This window comes from Myotis lucifugus, unplaced genomic scaffold, assembly GCF_000147115.1.
Source record: "Myotis lucifugus unplaced genomic scaffold, Myoluc2.0 scaffold_36, whole genome shotgun sequence".
Lineage (NCBI taxonomy): Eukaryota > Metazoa > Chordata > Mammalia > Chiroptera > Vespertilionidae > Myotis > Myotis lucifugus.
Genome location: NW_005871084.1, coordinates 3,749,821 through 3,765,937, shown reverse-complemented (window position 1 = coordinate 3,765,937; position 16,117 = coordinate 3,749,821). Strand labels below are relative to the sequence as shown.

The following is a 16,117-nucleotide window of genomic DNA, read 5'->3' as shown; positions in this document are numbered from 1 at the left end:
CAGCCTCCAGAGAAAAGTAAAGAAGTGCGAGTTAGCAGATTATTTTTATGGGTATCTAATTAAACAATGAAAGGTACTTCCATATCTTATATAAATAGCTGCAATCTTTTCCAGGCCTATTAACTTTACCTGTTTGCTTGTTTCCCCTTCACTACCTTGGGGGGAGCGGGGGGCGGGGGGGGAGAAGAAAGAAAAATACTTCCTAAAAATTAGCTTGCTGAGTCACCCTACAAAAGCAACGGTGGTTCATTTTCAGGATCAACAGGTCTTCGAACTGGCTTACTCCTTAGGTCCTGCCGCCATCACCACCATCAGCCTCCTTTCTTTGGCCACCCCCCTCTCACCGCACCCCCTTGGGAACTCTGCAGTGTCCTCCTCTTGCTCTGATTCTTCCTGGAAGCATATGGTAGAGGGTGAGAGAGGGGGCGGGGAGACTTCAAGAGCCAGCCACCTGCCCTCCTCCCAGCCCTGTGAAACAGCAGAAACCACCAGAAGCCCAAGGGAAGTTCTTGAAATGTCTACCAGAAGTGTAGAAAGATGATGAAGGCCTCAATGTTGGCAGAGGTTTAGGTAGGAGAAGAGGAGACATAACTGAGCTATAAAGGAAGGTAAAGTTGATGAACTTTTTCCCCTTGTATTTGTGGGACATGCAGGTGGAAACATCTACATTCAAGTAGACTCTTCCTAAAAGGCAGAGCAGAGGATAGCCTCTGAGGTTCCATTGAGGGAATCTCTTCACCAAGCCAGGCAGGAAGGCTGGCACACAGTTCCTCAGCAGGCTCTCCTGTGTGGCTTCTGCATCCCAGCTAAATCCCTGGGACAATTCGGAGTCGTATTAGTTTCCCAAGGCTTGTCAGAAGCAATTTTTTCTGACAGAACTTAGCAAGGTAGCCATCACAAAGAGGAGGAGGGCAATGACTGCCATGTATCTTTATGGAGCAGATCTCAGGCAATAATACTGAAATTCATCCGTGTGTTGAAACTGGCCTTAGTGAAGTTTACAAATTATCCTAAACTAGATCTTTTTGTTCTTAAAGGCAATTGGTAAAGGCAGTTGACTTCTGTCCCACTCCCCCTCCCCCACCCCAAAGACAAGTTGATTTATTCTGTTGTTTTAAGCCACCCAGTTTGTGCTACATTATAAGGCAGCCTTGAGAAACTAATACAACTCCTAATTGTCCCAGGGTTTTAGCTGGGATGCAGAAGCCACACAGGAGAGCCCGCTGAGGATCTGTGTGCCAGCCTTCCTGCCTGGCTTGGTGAAGAGATTCCCTCAATGGAACCTCGGAGGCTATCCTCTGCTCTGCCTTTTAGGAAGATTCCACTTGAATGTAGATGTTTCCACCTGCATGTCCCACAAATACAGGGGGAAAAGTCCATCAACTTTACCTTCCTTTATAGCTCAGTTATGTCTCCTCTTCTACCTAAACCACTGGCAACATTGAGGCCTTCATCATCTTTCTACAACAATGTTCTCTGCGCATTCCCAGATTTTAGACTTATTTCCCTAAAATCTATCCTTTATATAGGCCCACGATGAGTTATCATCTCAGTAACTGAGTGTGCTACTTACATTAACACAATCACTCTACAAGATAAAGTCAAGTTCCTACTTCACAAACCAGGCCCGACTTATCTCTCCAGCCTTAAACTTTAAGAACCAGCAGCTCCAAAGTGTCTCGTATGCCATGTTGTTCTCCTCATCATGCATTTGTTCATGCCGGTTCATCTGAGAAAAATGAACTCGTTAACTTCTCATTCTTTAAGACTTGTTGGGGCCCTAGCCGGTTTGGTTCAGTGAATAGAATGTTGGCCTGTGGACTAAAGGGTCCCAGGTTCAGTTCTGGCCAGGGGCACATGCCCTGTTGGCAGGCTTGATCCATTCCCCCCAGTAAGGGGCATGCAGAAGGCAGCCAATCAATGATTCTCTCTCATCATTTATGTTTCTATCTCCCTTCCTCTCTGAAATCAATAAAAATATATTTATTTAAAAAAAAAAAGACTCGTTGTGGTGGTGGGCAGCCTTTACACATGAATTTCAATAATCCCCATTCCTGCCCTATATTCTCCCCTCCCCTTGAATGTGGTTTGGACCTATGACTTGTTTCTAATAAACAGAATAAAGCAAAAGTTGTTTCCATGATTGGGTTATTCAAGACTGTGACTTCGATCCTGTTCTATCTCTCTCTCATTCTTCTTGAGTACTTGCTCCGATAAAACAACCTGGAGAAGCCCTTGTGGCCTCCAGACAAAAGCCAACTAGGAACTGAGGCTCTCAGTCCAATAACTGCCAAAGAACCAAGTCCTTCCAACAAACACATGGGAGAGCTTGGGAGTCAATCCTTCCCATTGTGAGCCTTCAGACTGAGACCAGAGCCATAGTCAACACCTTGATTGCAGCCTCATGAGAGACCCTGAAGCAGAAGATCCATGCCTGAACTCCTGACCCACAGAAACTATCCTATATAATAAAAGGGTAATATGCAAATTGACCGAATGGTGGAACGACCAGTCGCTATGATGCACACTGACCACCAGGGGGCAGATGCTCAATGCAGGAGCTGCCCCCTAGTAGTCAGTGCACTCCCACAGGGGGAGTGCGGCTCAGCCAGAAGCCAGGCTCATGGCTGGTGAGCGCAGCAGTGGTGATGGGAGCTTCTCCCACCTCCACAGCAGCACTAAGGATGTCCAACAGCTGGCTGGCCCTCAGTCAGACATCCCCTCAGACATCCCTGAGGGCTCCTGGACTGCGAGAGGATGCAGGCTGGGCTGGAGGGACCTCCCCAGCCCCCGCCCCGAGTGCATGAATTTTGTACATAGGGCCTCTAGTGAGATATAAATGTGTACTGTTGAAGCTGCTATATTTTGGGGCAATTTGTTACACAGAAATATGTGGGCTAATGCACTCATCTCAGACAATATCTATTCCATAAAGACTTCAATAGCTCCTGGCACACACACACACACACACACACACACACACACTTTGTGAGCCTCAAACCTCCCACAGCCACAGCACTTTGAGCTCACCTCTTAGCAATGTACTTAAAAGATTAATTATAATTATCTGTTTTTGTCTTGGTGTCTCCACTAGACTTTTTTTTCCTTTTTATTGAATTTATTGGTTAATGAAATTATATAGGTTTCAAAAAATGATATAGGTTTCAGGTGTACAATTCTATAATACATACAATTCAGCTGCATATTGTATTGTGTGTTCCCCACCCCAAGTCAAGTCTCAGTTCAACCACTAGACTTTGAGACATTCAGGCTGTGACATGTATTCTTGGTTAGTTTATCTTTGTATTTCTACTGTCAAATGTAGTCACATATGATCAAAATTATTTTATAGATGAATGAATGCCATTTTGCTAGGTGATACTGGGGATTAAAAAACAAATTAGATCTATGTGTTGCTGTAAAAGCTTATAATCAAGTTGGGGAAGCAAACATAAAGTTAATAAATATAAATGTAAATGAAATAAGTGTTGGATCGTGATTTAAACAATGTGCTAAATGTTTGTGAAGCATAAAAGATAGAATGCCATTTCTGATCTAGGCAATCTGAAAAATATTCCCAAAGGAAATGGCTTTTGAGGTTAACCTTGAAGGATAAAAGAGCTTTAAGCAGCAAAGATGAGAAGGAAAGGAATCCAAAGTTAATGAAAAGTATAAACAAATCCTAAAAAGTGAGGAAATCTAGCAGCGAGTCAGATTCAGGCCTGTGCCCAAGGGTAGAAGTCAGATAAAAATGAAATGGAAATGGAAATCAATTAGCTTAAAGGGGGCACATGAGGTCATTAGTCTTAGAGAACCTGTTGAAAGCAGAACCTTGGGAAATTGACATTTAAAGAAGAAGAGGAAAGGGGAACTTGCTAATAAGGTAAGGAGGTATGCTAATCACTTTACAGAAGTTTAAAGGAGGTGGGGAAGCCCAGAGGGTGAGCATGACACAACATAAAGAGAAGCCTGGGGATGTGGCAATTAGGCCACTACTGACCTTTAAGAAAACAGTTGTCTCTTAACCAAGGGAGATGGAGGACAGATTGCACTTTGAGGGAAACTCAGTATGTTGGAAGAAGACTCTTGGGAGAAGCGTCCCCATAGAATCTGGTAGACCTGCCTGTTCAGACCTCTGAGTCACTGGAGGTTGTTATTTTGAGAGTAAAATGACTTCCCTGATAAACATCTTTCTTTATTTGAAATAAAAAATACTTGACCCTCCCTGACTCTTTTCTCTTCCCCAGTGCACACCTTCACGGTTTATGACTCTGAATGCTGGGCCATTTATAGCTGATTCATCTGTCTCCTCAACTAACCTGTAAAAATCCATAAATCAGAGAGGTTGTTTCCTTCATCTCTTCATTCAGAATGTACTTAATAATTCCAATAAAGTCATGATAACATTTGGCCTTTGTAAACTCTTTGTAATCCCCAGAATACATTTTTCAGCAAACATTTATTGGGGCTTTACTAACTGCCAGGCCCTGGGCTGAAAGGGATATCTCTGCTAATCCTCTCAGGAACCCTGTGATTCCACAGGGCTTTGCTTATCCCCTTCTCACAGATGTGCCAAACACAGAAAAGATGTCGTTTATGTAGATAGAGATCCTCAGAGTTAAATCTGCTGAAGGTACACATGCCAGCACATTACAGCTATAGCAGGGTGACAATTCTGGTTTGCCCGGGACGTGAGACTTTCAATTTTAAAACCAGAACAGTCCCAAGCAAAGCAGGACTAGGAAACATTCCATAGTCTTTAGGGATGAAACAGTAAAATACTGCCTTGAAGAAAGGGGCCAGTATCCCGGTCCCACCAGCAATTTATATTTATATTTGCCTAAGCAACCTTTTCTACCATTTGATCAGTAGCTATGACACCCACTGACCACCGGTAGGTTAGCTTGCTGCTGGGGTCCAGCTGATCGGGACTGGGCGAGACGGGCTGGACATGCCCTGGAGCCCTTCTGCAGTCCCTCCCTGGCCCCTATCATGCACCTGTGGGGTCCCTTGGCCTGGCCTGTGCCCTCTCAAAATCCGGGACTCCTTGGCGGATGTCAGAGAGCCAGTTCGGCCCAATCCCCGCAAGCCAGGCAGAGGGACCTCACCAGTGCACGAATCCATGCACCGGGCCTCTAGTATTAATCACAAAGAGAACTCCAGTGTAACCACAAGATTAGATGAGTCAAGTTGAAAAGTGTAGCTGCGTTTGGAAACATGTTGAAATATACACTTTTTCATTTAGCCAGCTTTTTCCTGAAAACGAGTGGTTTACAAGAAAGCCACAGCTAGGCCCTATTACCATCCCTTTTTCTGCTTTATGTTCAACTCTGGAAGGAAAGCCAGATTTATCATCCACGCTGGTGTTTGCCCAGAGCCTCAAGGAATCATCTCTGTAGCGTTAGCCAGGCCGCCTTATACTGTATCCTCCTATAACTACATGCTAAAAGTCAACTGAGAGTTTTACTCTTCATTTGCTTGTTCTCAAAAACCTGTTCTTTTTGATGCCACACGAGTAAAAATGTCAAATGAGGAAACAGCCTTTTTCTCACGTTCCTTGCAAGTGCTGCACTGTACTGTCTTTTTCCTTCTTCTTCACAATGAGCTAAGTCTCTGCTTTCTGATGAGCTGATAATTGTGTATGTTTCCTGAAGATGGAGGAATTTCATAATCGACACAGCCACCTGCTGCTCTCCGCCCCTCCTCCGAGGCTGGTGCCAATGAATCATCAGGAATGCAGACTGGTTAATTGAAATGTTTTCTATTGTTTGGTTTTAAAAAAAAAGTGGTAGTGGCAACAATTTCTTCCTCCTTCCTAATCTCTGCTTGGCTTTGCTGAAATGAGGCGGATCTGGGAGGGCCACAAAACACACAAATTGCTGTTTTGACAGTCTCTGAGGGTCCCTTTCTTTCCCAAGACAAATAGCTCCCTCAGGTCCTTCGAAGTAGGTGCTGTGCTGGCATTGGCTGGGAAAAGCGAGCTGGCGGGGAGTGTGTGTTTCAGAATTAATTCTGGACTCGCTCCTCACAAAATCCCCTCTGGAAATGAGATCTTCACCTTCCCGATGGGCTCGCAGTTGGAATTGCCTGAGTTCACTTCCGTAGGCTGCACATCCATCGCCGGAGGCTGGAAAGGGGCGGCAGAGCTGTGCGAGAGGAATGAGGACTACAACTGCACTTATCAGTGTTTTTCACTGACCGGCTGGTTTAATAATCAACCTTCCACTTTCTGAAAAGCCGGGGTGTAAAACTTGGCGGTGCTTTAGGACACCCTGGGCTGGAAAACAGCCAGCTTTGCTCTGGGATGGGGACCCTCCCCAGCCCCACGTGGCAGGCTGGAGAAGATGGCCTTGAAATCAGAAAGCCCCAAGTTCCAAACCCGTGTTTTCCATTCATTTGCCAACTGACATTGGGGGAAGTTGCTGATCCTCTGAGGCGGTTTCCTCTACCACAAAGTGAGAAAGATAGTCTCGTTTTCCAAAACAGACGTGTTGTTGTTACTAGACTTGTTACTAGTAAATAAATTGGTCTTAATTTGGCTCTTTAATAAAAATGAGGGTGATGCAGGGGGGATTGTTTTTCAATAGGGAATTATTAGAACTAAAATGTGTTTTTTTTTTCCCTTCCATCCGGCCATTATACCCATTCTTATTCCTTTCACCCACTTCCCCATGTAATCTTTGTCCTTGTGCCCCATAAAAACAGCTGGCTTGTTGGGGGGTGGAGGGCAGATTTTCATGGATGGAATACTGCTGGAATAAATGTTCATATATGACTCAACCCTGTCTATGCTGAATTGGCTCAAGTAGTGACAGGCAGTCCGGACCCATTGGTTGTCCGGTTTCATTGTGAGCACTGGATGAAATGATAAAATTGTGTTTCTAAAATGCCTGGCAAATAGGATGCATCAACAAGTTGTGTTTTTCTTGCAGAACTTTGGTCCCCATGAATACAGACTTAAAGTGGCCCTATGCACCTAAACACACACACACACACACACACACACACACACACACACACACACCAGCCAGGATTTGAACTTGGGTCTCCAAATTAACAAATTTTCAGTTTCATCTCATGGGAGAGCCTTCCCAGCCTTACCCAAACCTAGCCAACTCCAAAAGACGGGATCTTCTTCCTATCTCTTGAGGTGGTATTCTGTAAATCAAGTCCCAGATTTTTATGTGAATATGCAAGGGTCTTCTGGCAATTCAATAGCAGTCATGAAATCTATTATGTATGGGTCCAAAGTAAATGTTTTACCGTCATTAAGAGGTTCCAGATTAAAAACAGATGGCCTCATCAAGAGAAAAACTGCTACTTCCTCTTCAGCTCCAACACTGCCCAACTGCCTTCCTTCAAAGGGTTTCATTTTCATCTAATAATCTTAATTGGACAAGGCCTTCCCCTAGCTTTGCCAGGAAGCCAATATCTTGGAAGGGAAAAGTTAGCTGAATTTGCTGAGCATGACTAAGCACCAGACACCGTGCACAGTCTCACCTCCTTTGAGAATGGTTTGAAATAAGTATATTTGACATCACTTTATAAGACACTAGAGATCAAGTAATTCACCCGGAGTCCTCCAAGAGCAAGTGGAAAAGTGACGAGCTGATTTGAAAGTCAAAAGCCAATGACAACTGTGGGGAAAGGAACTTTGCAGTTTTGAGAAAAGTTGTGAAAGTGGAAATAGACAAATCTCATAAGCTCCACTAGAGATCACAGTGAGGCAGTAGAACAAAAAGAAGAGAAGCCTTTTACTAAAACACAGAAAATATTGACCACATTCGACTTTCAACCCAAACCCAAGCCCAGGCTCCATGCCCTGTGCAGTTTCAAATTACTAGAGGGTGGTCTGACACCCAGACTTACTAAATAAAGGAATCCTAAATCTCTACTTGTAACTCTTGCCAATTCTCTCGTTTTTCTGGTGTTTTAAAAAGTTGCCACTTTGGAAGAAGACGGTAGGTGGTGTGTGACTGTTTCACTCTGAATTTGCTAAACTGATTTCTGAAAATCCATAAGTGAAAGCTAAATTAGTGCCTGGATTGTATTGGCAAAGTGTTTGTTCTTCAATTATGACATGAAGACACTCAAGTGATTACACAATCGGGTGTGTTCTGTCAGGTGACCCAGTTCTATTTTCAGCTACATATATAGAAGCAGCAACCCTGAGAGAGTGGCCTGGCAGAAGGAAAACCAGTGTGCATGTACAATTCTCATTTCTAAGAAAACACGTGACCACAAAGTTCCCACCCAATCTGCTCCAGGACTTAGAATCAATGTTTGGGAGAAGAATTTAGAAAATAGATGTTGGGGGGTGGGGGGGCTTTTTACATGCACTCCCCTATTTTTTTTTTATTTTTTGCAAACACTCCAGTTCTCTCCTATGCTGTCTGAAATGAAGTCAGGAGCAGGACTAGTGGGACTGGGGTGTGGTGGGGGGGACCTTCTTCACACCCCTTTGACATCCCACTTTCTCTTGCAAACAAGTAAACTTATCTGGTCATCCTGACTTCAGAGGAATAACTGGCTCAGACAGGCTGCCTTGTTCAGGGTCACTCGGCTCACAAGTGATGTTGCCTTGAAAGTCCGAAGTGGGTGCTTGTGTGTACCTCAGCCCTCCCAGTCAACATTCACTGTTCAGAGTGTCAGTTATCTTCCTAGTGGGTCATTCCCTCTGACAAAGGTTTGAGGAGTTTGACAGTTTATGCTGTTGGGGAGCGAGAGGGCCAGAATTATTGCAAGACATTAAAAAACCCAAGTCACTGTAAGGTATGTTTAGACCAAAGAACTTATTCGTTCATAGATATATAGGTGGATAGATAGATAGATAGATAGATAGATAGATAGATAGGAGATAACTTTTTTCAAATATAGTGACTATTGGGATTTTCTTTAAGTATAAATGCAAGTCAAAGTATTTTTTAATTCCTAAACTTTTTGTCAGTCATCGGATGCAATTACAGTTATGTGGATATCTTAGAAATTATTTGACATTAAAATAAAGTTATCACCCTAACCGGTTTGCCTCAGTGGATAGAGCTTCGGCCCTTCGGACTGCAGGGTCCTGGGTTCGATTCCTGTCAAAGGCACATGCCTGAGTTTCAGGCTCAATCTCCAGTAGGGGGCGTGCAGGAGGCAGCCAATCAATGATTCTCTCATCATTGATGTTTCTATCTCTCCCTCTCCTTTCCTCTCTGAAATCAATTTAAAAAAAATATTTAAAAAGAAAAAGACTCACACTATCTTATTTTTTAAAAAATACAGTTATCAAATTATTAGTTCTCATACCTAAAGCCTATGAATTACATCTAAGCCCTGCTGTGTTACTCCTTACAACAATAACAAAGGTCCTTTTAGCAAATTAGTACCAACGGTTCCAGGGACAGGAGTTCCTCTTCCCCTGACTTTCAAAATCAGATGCAGATTGACCCCACCTTTTAGGAGGCCAGTCTCCTCCGCTCCTGCATTACAAAGTCCTTCCTCTGGGGGAGCCGGTGGTTTGTGTCACCTTCTCCGCAGCCCTTCATCCCATTCTCTAGCTGCCCCCTCGCCTTGTCACTTTCCCCCTGCAGCTGGTTCTCTCCCTCCCTCCGCATCTAAGGGAGACAGTTTGCTTTCCTTGATTTCAGCAGACTTTTGAGGGCGGGAGTGGGGGCAGGGAGAAGATGTGGCTCCTAGATCAAAGCTACAAACGGGGGATATCCTTTCAATTCTCCACTCAGTTACACCTACTTCTGCACATGACTGGCTTCTAATGAAGCAATACTTAACTGCTGGGGGCAGGGACTGAAAGATTGGATGTCACTTAAAAGTAAACCATACAGAAGTTCCTCTTACCTGGCAGGCTCACCATACTTCTGAATAAATCCTGAATTTCTGTCGGTAGGCTACTATATGGGCATTAATGTCAGGCACTCCAGACTTGGCATTAATTTCCTATTTTTCACTATTTTCTATCCCAATTAAAGTGTAAGTGTCTGGACAGCAAAAATCATGCCATGTGCCCCTGTCTTCTCTATTCCTATCACAGAATTGGACCCAAGGGGATGGTTCCATCAGAAGGTGCCTGCTGATGAAAATTTGTTAAAATACAGTCCAGCCAATGTGGCTCAGTGTTTGAGTGTCGACCTATGAACAAGTCATGGTTGGGGGAGGTCATGGTCAGGCAGACACATGCCCAGGTTGTGGGCTGGATCTCCAGTAGGGGGTATGCAGGATATCTTTCTCAGTGTCCATGTTTGTCTCTCTCCCTCTCCCTTCCTCTCTGAAATCAATAAAAATATATTTTTAAAAAAATAAAATTAGTTGAAATACAATATTTGGGTTATGCAATGAACACATAGCAGTTTACATGATAAAAAAATAAACACAGAAAAGAATGATATTAATTTTTAATGGTTTACAGCTACAGTATCCACTTTTACTAGTATAGGTATATATACATGTATAAATATAGTTACAGACCATAAATATCCACATGGCAAAATAGACCTGCCGCTAGGCAGATACACACGAAATATCTCTGCAACTAAATAAACAAACAGATGTAATACTGAAGATAAGTAGATACTGAGGTATTTTTTTTTTTAAATCAAAGTGACTATTGCCTATATATCAGCGATTTTCAACCGGTGTGCTGCAACAATTTTTAAAACCTGCAATACCTGACTATTTAGTCAGGGGCACTGACCTCTTTTCCCTTAGATTGTCAAATAAAAAAATGACAACAGCCAACACAACAATAGCTGTCAGATGTGAATGAATCAAAATTATACCTATTTTTTTTGTCAGATCAGCAAAATATTTATTTTTTTGTGTGCCACAGAACTTTAGTAATTAGTTTATATGTGCAATGAGATGGAAAAGGTTGAAAATCGCTGGCCTATTTTAAAACATTCTTACTGTAGGAGTTCAAGTAGTTATCAAACCCTTGTAAAAAACAAACAAAAAAACCCACAAACAATAAAACCCTTGTTTCATAACCTAAAACTGTAACTTCAACTAACACAAATTGTTAAACTAAACAAAAAATATTTTAATTATAAATAGGTAAAATAAATATTATTCTTGATGAAATTCAATCATGATGTTTTTATATATATTTGGAAATTGTTCATAGACTGGTCTGTTTTAAAAAAATGAAATGCATGAAAGCTTTCTCAGAATCTACATGTTACTTTAATGAAAATTAATTTTATATATATATATATATATATATATATATATATATATATATATATATTTCACCCAGAGTGAAAATCCCTTAAAATCCCATATTTATACATAGAATTTTCATTCTGAATGAGCAATCTATTCCTCTTTATAAAAAAAGTATATCCCTTATACCTGAAACTAATACAAAATAATATTGAATGTAAACTGTTATTTAAAAATAACTTAAAAAGTATATCCTAATAATGAAAACATGTTTAACTTCTTGTAAAAATCACTTCTTATAGAATTCACAGTGATTAGTGTAGAAAAGGGCATTTTACAGATTTTAGAAATTTCTTTAGAAACATTCATTTTCTTATAAACAGTTACTTTAGAATATTTGTTTTACCAAGTTTTAATTCAGCAATAAAAAGTAAAATTCACTTTTTTTTCTATTATCCCTGGTTATCCAAAATCCCTATGCTCTTCATTTTTTAACATTCAACCTAGGAATTTTACTGGCACCAAATTTGATCAAATTTTTTCAAATTCCATACTGCCCAGTTAAGGCCCACAGGAACACATTTAATGAAAAGTCATCTGAACAGAAGTAATACATTTTAAGTAAAAAAAAAATTATCAAATTATTTTATATTTTGTAGTGACCTATGAAATCAACATTCACTATAACATTCAGTGTTTTCAGAATGAAATATTTACTTTTAACAAGATAACATATATAAAACAAATACTATACATTGTTCTGGAATTGTCATCCCTAAGTAGAAATAAACACTGAACATATTCTGCTTTTGGCCCCTGCCAAAACATTCTAGTTATTTATCAACTCTTCTTACACTAGGCTGGGCATCAACCTTCAAAAAAATACTAGAAAAATTCTCTAAGCAGAAACAAAGAAGTTTAATAATTCATTCCATATTTTCAAAGCTCTTCAATTCTTGCTTTAAAATAAACAAATGACTTCTGGGAAAACTCCAACAGAATTTCATTGTGATGTATTCCATCTTCATTTCCAAGCACATCCCAAAGCAAGTGAGAGCTTCTTCACATTCTTCTCCATTATAATGCAGTCTCTCACCACTAATGGATGAAATATGGTAAATCCAGCTTTATAGGAGTCGCCTCATTAGAAGGCTTCTGAAGCAGTCAGGTTCCTGAGCCAAAGAGTTTGTACATCAGATTCAGAAGTTTCTGCAGGAAACTCAGCTTGTCTCCAATTCTCCTTAATTGAAGGGCACACTCAATTTCAGCCTCTGAAAAAGAATGCAGAACATCAAAATTAAATTGACAACATTCCAAACTACAACCAGCAAGAATGACAAGTTGAGTAGGTTTCCCATGAAACATTCCTCTTACTGTTAGTTTTCTGTACACCTGTTTTCTGTATGTGAGATGGAACACATATAGACACACAACATGTACAAACACACTGTGACTCAAACAAGAAAAAAAAAAAGAAAAGAAAAAAGAAAAGTTGAACGAAGACATTTACTTTGAAATCTTCTTTTAAAATATCCTGGATGAGGCAAATATTATCTTATTAGCAAATACAAACATTTAATATGTCAGACACCACAGTGAGATGTTGCCGGCCTCAGATGATGTCATTGCTTTTTCTCTCACTTAAGGTTGGTGGGAGGAATGGAAGTCAAATTTTAAACTCTTCTTTTGTTTTCAAGTAGGACGTATATTTTGTGGCAATAATTCATAGCTAAGATTATGCCCTCATTAATAGGCAAATCTAAAATGCATTCTTTTCTTCATTTAGAAAACTCTGAAATTTTCTCATAGAAGATTCATACACTTGTTTTCCAAAAGTAAGTCCACATTTTCTAAAATAATTTAGAAGTTTAAATGTTAGCTCTAAGCCAAATTCTTCCAACAAACCCAACCTCTACCCATCCATTGCCTTTAGGGAGATGAGTGAAGTGGAATATAATTCACATGTTTACTACTTTTCAGAATAGAGATACTGTAATTAACTGAATATTAATTTAAGAAACATAATATTTATCATATAATTTCCAAATAAATTTTAAGTGACATTGACATCAAATCTATATTGACCATAATTTCAATTTTCTTGGAAAGTCAGAGCAATTCAGGGTCATTTGTCTACTTTAAGATCATGATTATGAACACTAAAAACCATGACTACAAATTACAATCTGGTTTACTTGGTAAGTAGACCCTGCAAAGACCCTAGTTAGTTAGGCTCAAAAGGGATAAAAACTTCGTCTCTGTTGTAGTTACACATCTATAAAGCTATTAATTTTAAAAATTGTAATCATGGAGGTTAACCAAACTTATTGTAGTAATTATTTCACAACATATACATGTACCAAACCACTGTGTGGTACAACTAAAATACCATGTTATATGTCACATGTCTCGATTATTTTTTAAAGTATTACTATCTAAACAAGTTTCCGTGGGACCTTTCTCCAGCCCCTTGTTGGATGGGTGAAGGTTATGCACTAGATCCCTCCCTCGCCGCCGGCTCCCTGGTCCTGGGTAAAACCCCTGAAGCACTTCCAGGAGGCGCCTTTTCAAAGCTCGGTCAAAACTACTGGACATCACAAAAGGCAGAAAGATTTTTCCTTCCCAAGCAAGAGCCAGGGAGAGCAGCCTGACGACAACCTAGCCATGGCTACATCGCCGATACACCACTTCCTCTGCATGCCGGCGCATGGGCTCCATAAAATGAAAGTATGTTGAAAACTGGGGGGTGGGGGGCTATTACCTGCTGATGTAATAGCAGTATGACCCACCCGGATTTTCTGGCTCAAAGCCTTGCTGCCTTCCTTGATACTGCCCCTTAGCCTCGTTTGATAAGATTTATAAAAGGAGGGGGGGGGGTGGATCTGAAAAGTTATTTGATGGCCAATTTGGGGAGTAGGGCGAGGGATGGATGGATTGGGGACCAACTACGGTTCTCCTCCTTCCCGCAACTAATTAGGATTGTTAAAAGGTTATACAATGTAACTCTCGACAAAGAAGCAAGAATTTCTGGGCTCCTGAACGCAGTGGTCCCTGCGAAACCTCCACGACCCTCCGTGAGACCTTTGCGGAAGAGCTGTGATCGGACCAGCATGACCTCTGCTTTTGTTTGCGTGGCGGGTGGCGAGTGTGATAACGCCTAGCGCGGGGCCCTCCAGGTCCAGGACCCCGGAGAAAGAGGCCCGTCTTAGGAGTCGCTGGGAGGCCAGGTAGTGCCAAGAGCGTCCCCCGTCCCCACCTGCCGTGACAATGACTTTCTCCTGGTGGCTGGCACCCGCATCTGCACTTTTCTTCCCCGAGGCCGGGGCAGAGCAAGTGCGGGTGCCAGGCGGGCGAAGAGGCTTTCTGCACCCGCTGAAATACCGCTGCCTCCCGATCCCAAACCTGGGTCCCTGGCCGTCTCCACGGTCCTGGATAAAACCCCGAAGGACTTCCACGAGGCGCCCCGAAAGCACGTGCAAGGGCGCAGACCAGACCAGGCCCCGAGGCCCCGAGTAGACGGGCTAACCCGGTCCCGATAGAGACCTCGACCCCCGTCCCGGCCCCCTCGCCCCGGCCAGGATCTCCGCCCCATCTGGTCCCTACCTGCCGGGGCCCGCGTCGGGCTAGGCTGCGCGTTCTTACGCGCCTTCTTCCCGGGCATCTCCGCAGGCAGTCGGCGATAACTCCGCGGCCGACCCGGGGGGACCCAGTCCCCGAACCTGGAGTCTGCGGGAGGCGAGCAGCGCGCGGGGCAGGCGGGCCGGACCGGGCAGAGGAGGCGGGATCAGGCCGGAGACCCGACTAGGAGCGCGCCCGAGAACCTCTCAGGTCCGGGAAAGGCCAGGGCCCGCGCTTTCGTCTTATGGGGACTTCCCAGTGACGTAGGGAAACCAGACGCCGGGCCCGCCCCCTCCCCGCCCCTCTCCCCGCCCCGCCGGCCGCCCTTCGGCCCGGGCCCGGGAGGAACACCGCTCCACCTGGCGCGATCTGCCCGGACACGTTTCCCACCCGCGCGGCCCCGACCCGCGAGACCCCGAAATTACTCCCTGAACAAACGGGGCTGGGGGCGCCGGGCTCGGACCGAGGCTGTGCGGGCGCCCAGGGTTGAGGCAGCTGCAGGAGCCGCCGGGTCCCGGAGTCGGGCGAGGAGGAAGGTTTTCCCGCCGGGAAAGTCGAGGGCGGGGAGGCCGGGAACTCCGTCCTTATCATAAATGCGCAATTAGAGACTTCTGTACACAGCCCCGCCAGAGCTGGCGAAGGAAAGTTGTCACACTTGGAGAGTGTGGGGAGTTTCAGGGACGTGGCACGAAGAGAGCTTTGATAGCTGGAGGGATGTGGCCAGAGGCCAGGCTGCTCAAGAAAGATTGAAACTGTTGGGCAGTTCGCTACAGATTGAAACCCTGGAGCCAACACCGCTTTGATTTGGAAGGGGTGTGTGTGTGTGTGTGTGTGTGTGTGTGTGTGTGTGTGTGTGGTGGTTATTTGGGTGGGAGAAGGAGGGGATTCGTTCTCCGCCCCGTTGTCAGGACTGTAATTTAAAAAGCTGAGCATATTCCCTCTGGATGGGTCACAATTGCTCGTTCTGGATGCTTAGTAACATTAAAAAACAATGATAACCCCATCATATAGAAAACATCCAAATGCTGTTGTGCAGGGAAACGTGAGGAATCTGGGAATATGAAGTTATTTGCATGAGGTTTGGCTGGCCCTGGAATAATTAATTTCACTATTATAAAGAGAAGGCGTCACTCGGTCTGCTTACCCTGAGAGCCGCTTAAGGCCAAGGGTTTAGGCGGGCGTTTTCTCCTGTCCCCCAGTCAGCCCTGCAGCTGCGGTGCTTAACCATCGTGACCACTTCACAGGCGCGGCACCGAGGTTAATCGAGACGAGGTTCACCGGGGCCGAATGCAGCGCAGGGTCTGAGCGCGGCGGGCCCCGTGGGCCCTTGCCCACTGCA

The 16,117-nt window shown here is 43.5% G+C and overlaps 1 protein-coding gene across 1 annotated transcript; it reads right to left on the bottom strand.

The window, feature by feature from the left end:
* Positions 1-11,854: 11,854 nt before the first annotated feature.
* Positions 11,855-15,012, bottom strand: PMAIP1 (phorbol-12-myristate-13-acetate-induced protein 1). Its single transcript, XM_006087150.3, has 2 exons — positions 14,764-15,012; positions 11,855-12,431 (listed from the first exon to the last, which is right to left on the bottom strand). The coding sequence occupies exons 1-2, from the start codon at positions 14,819-14,821 to the stop codon at positions 12,325-12,327; spliced, it is 165 nt and encodes a 54-aa protein (XP_006087212.1). The 5' UTR covers positions 14,822-15,012; the 3' UTR covers positions 11,855-12,324.
* Positions 15,013-16,117: the final 1,105 nt, after the last annotated feature.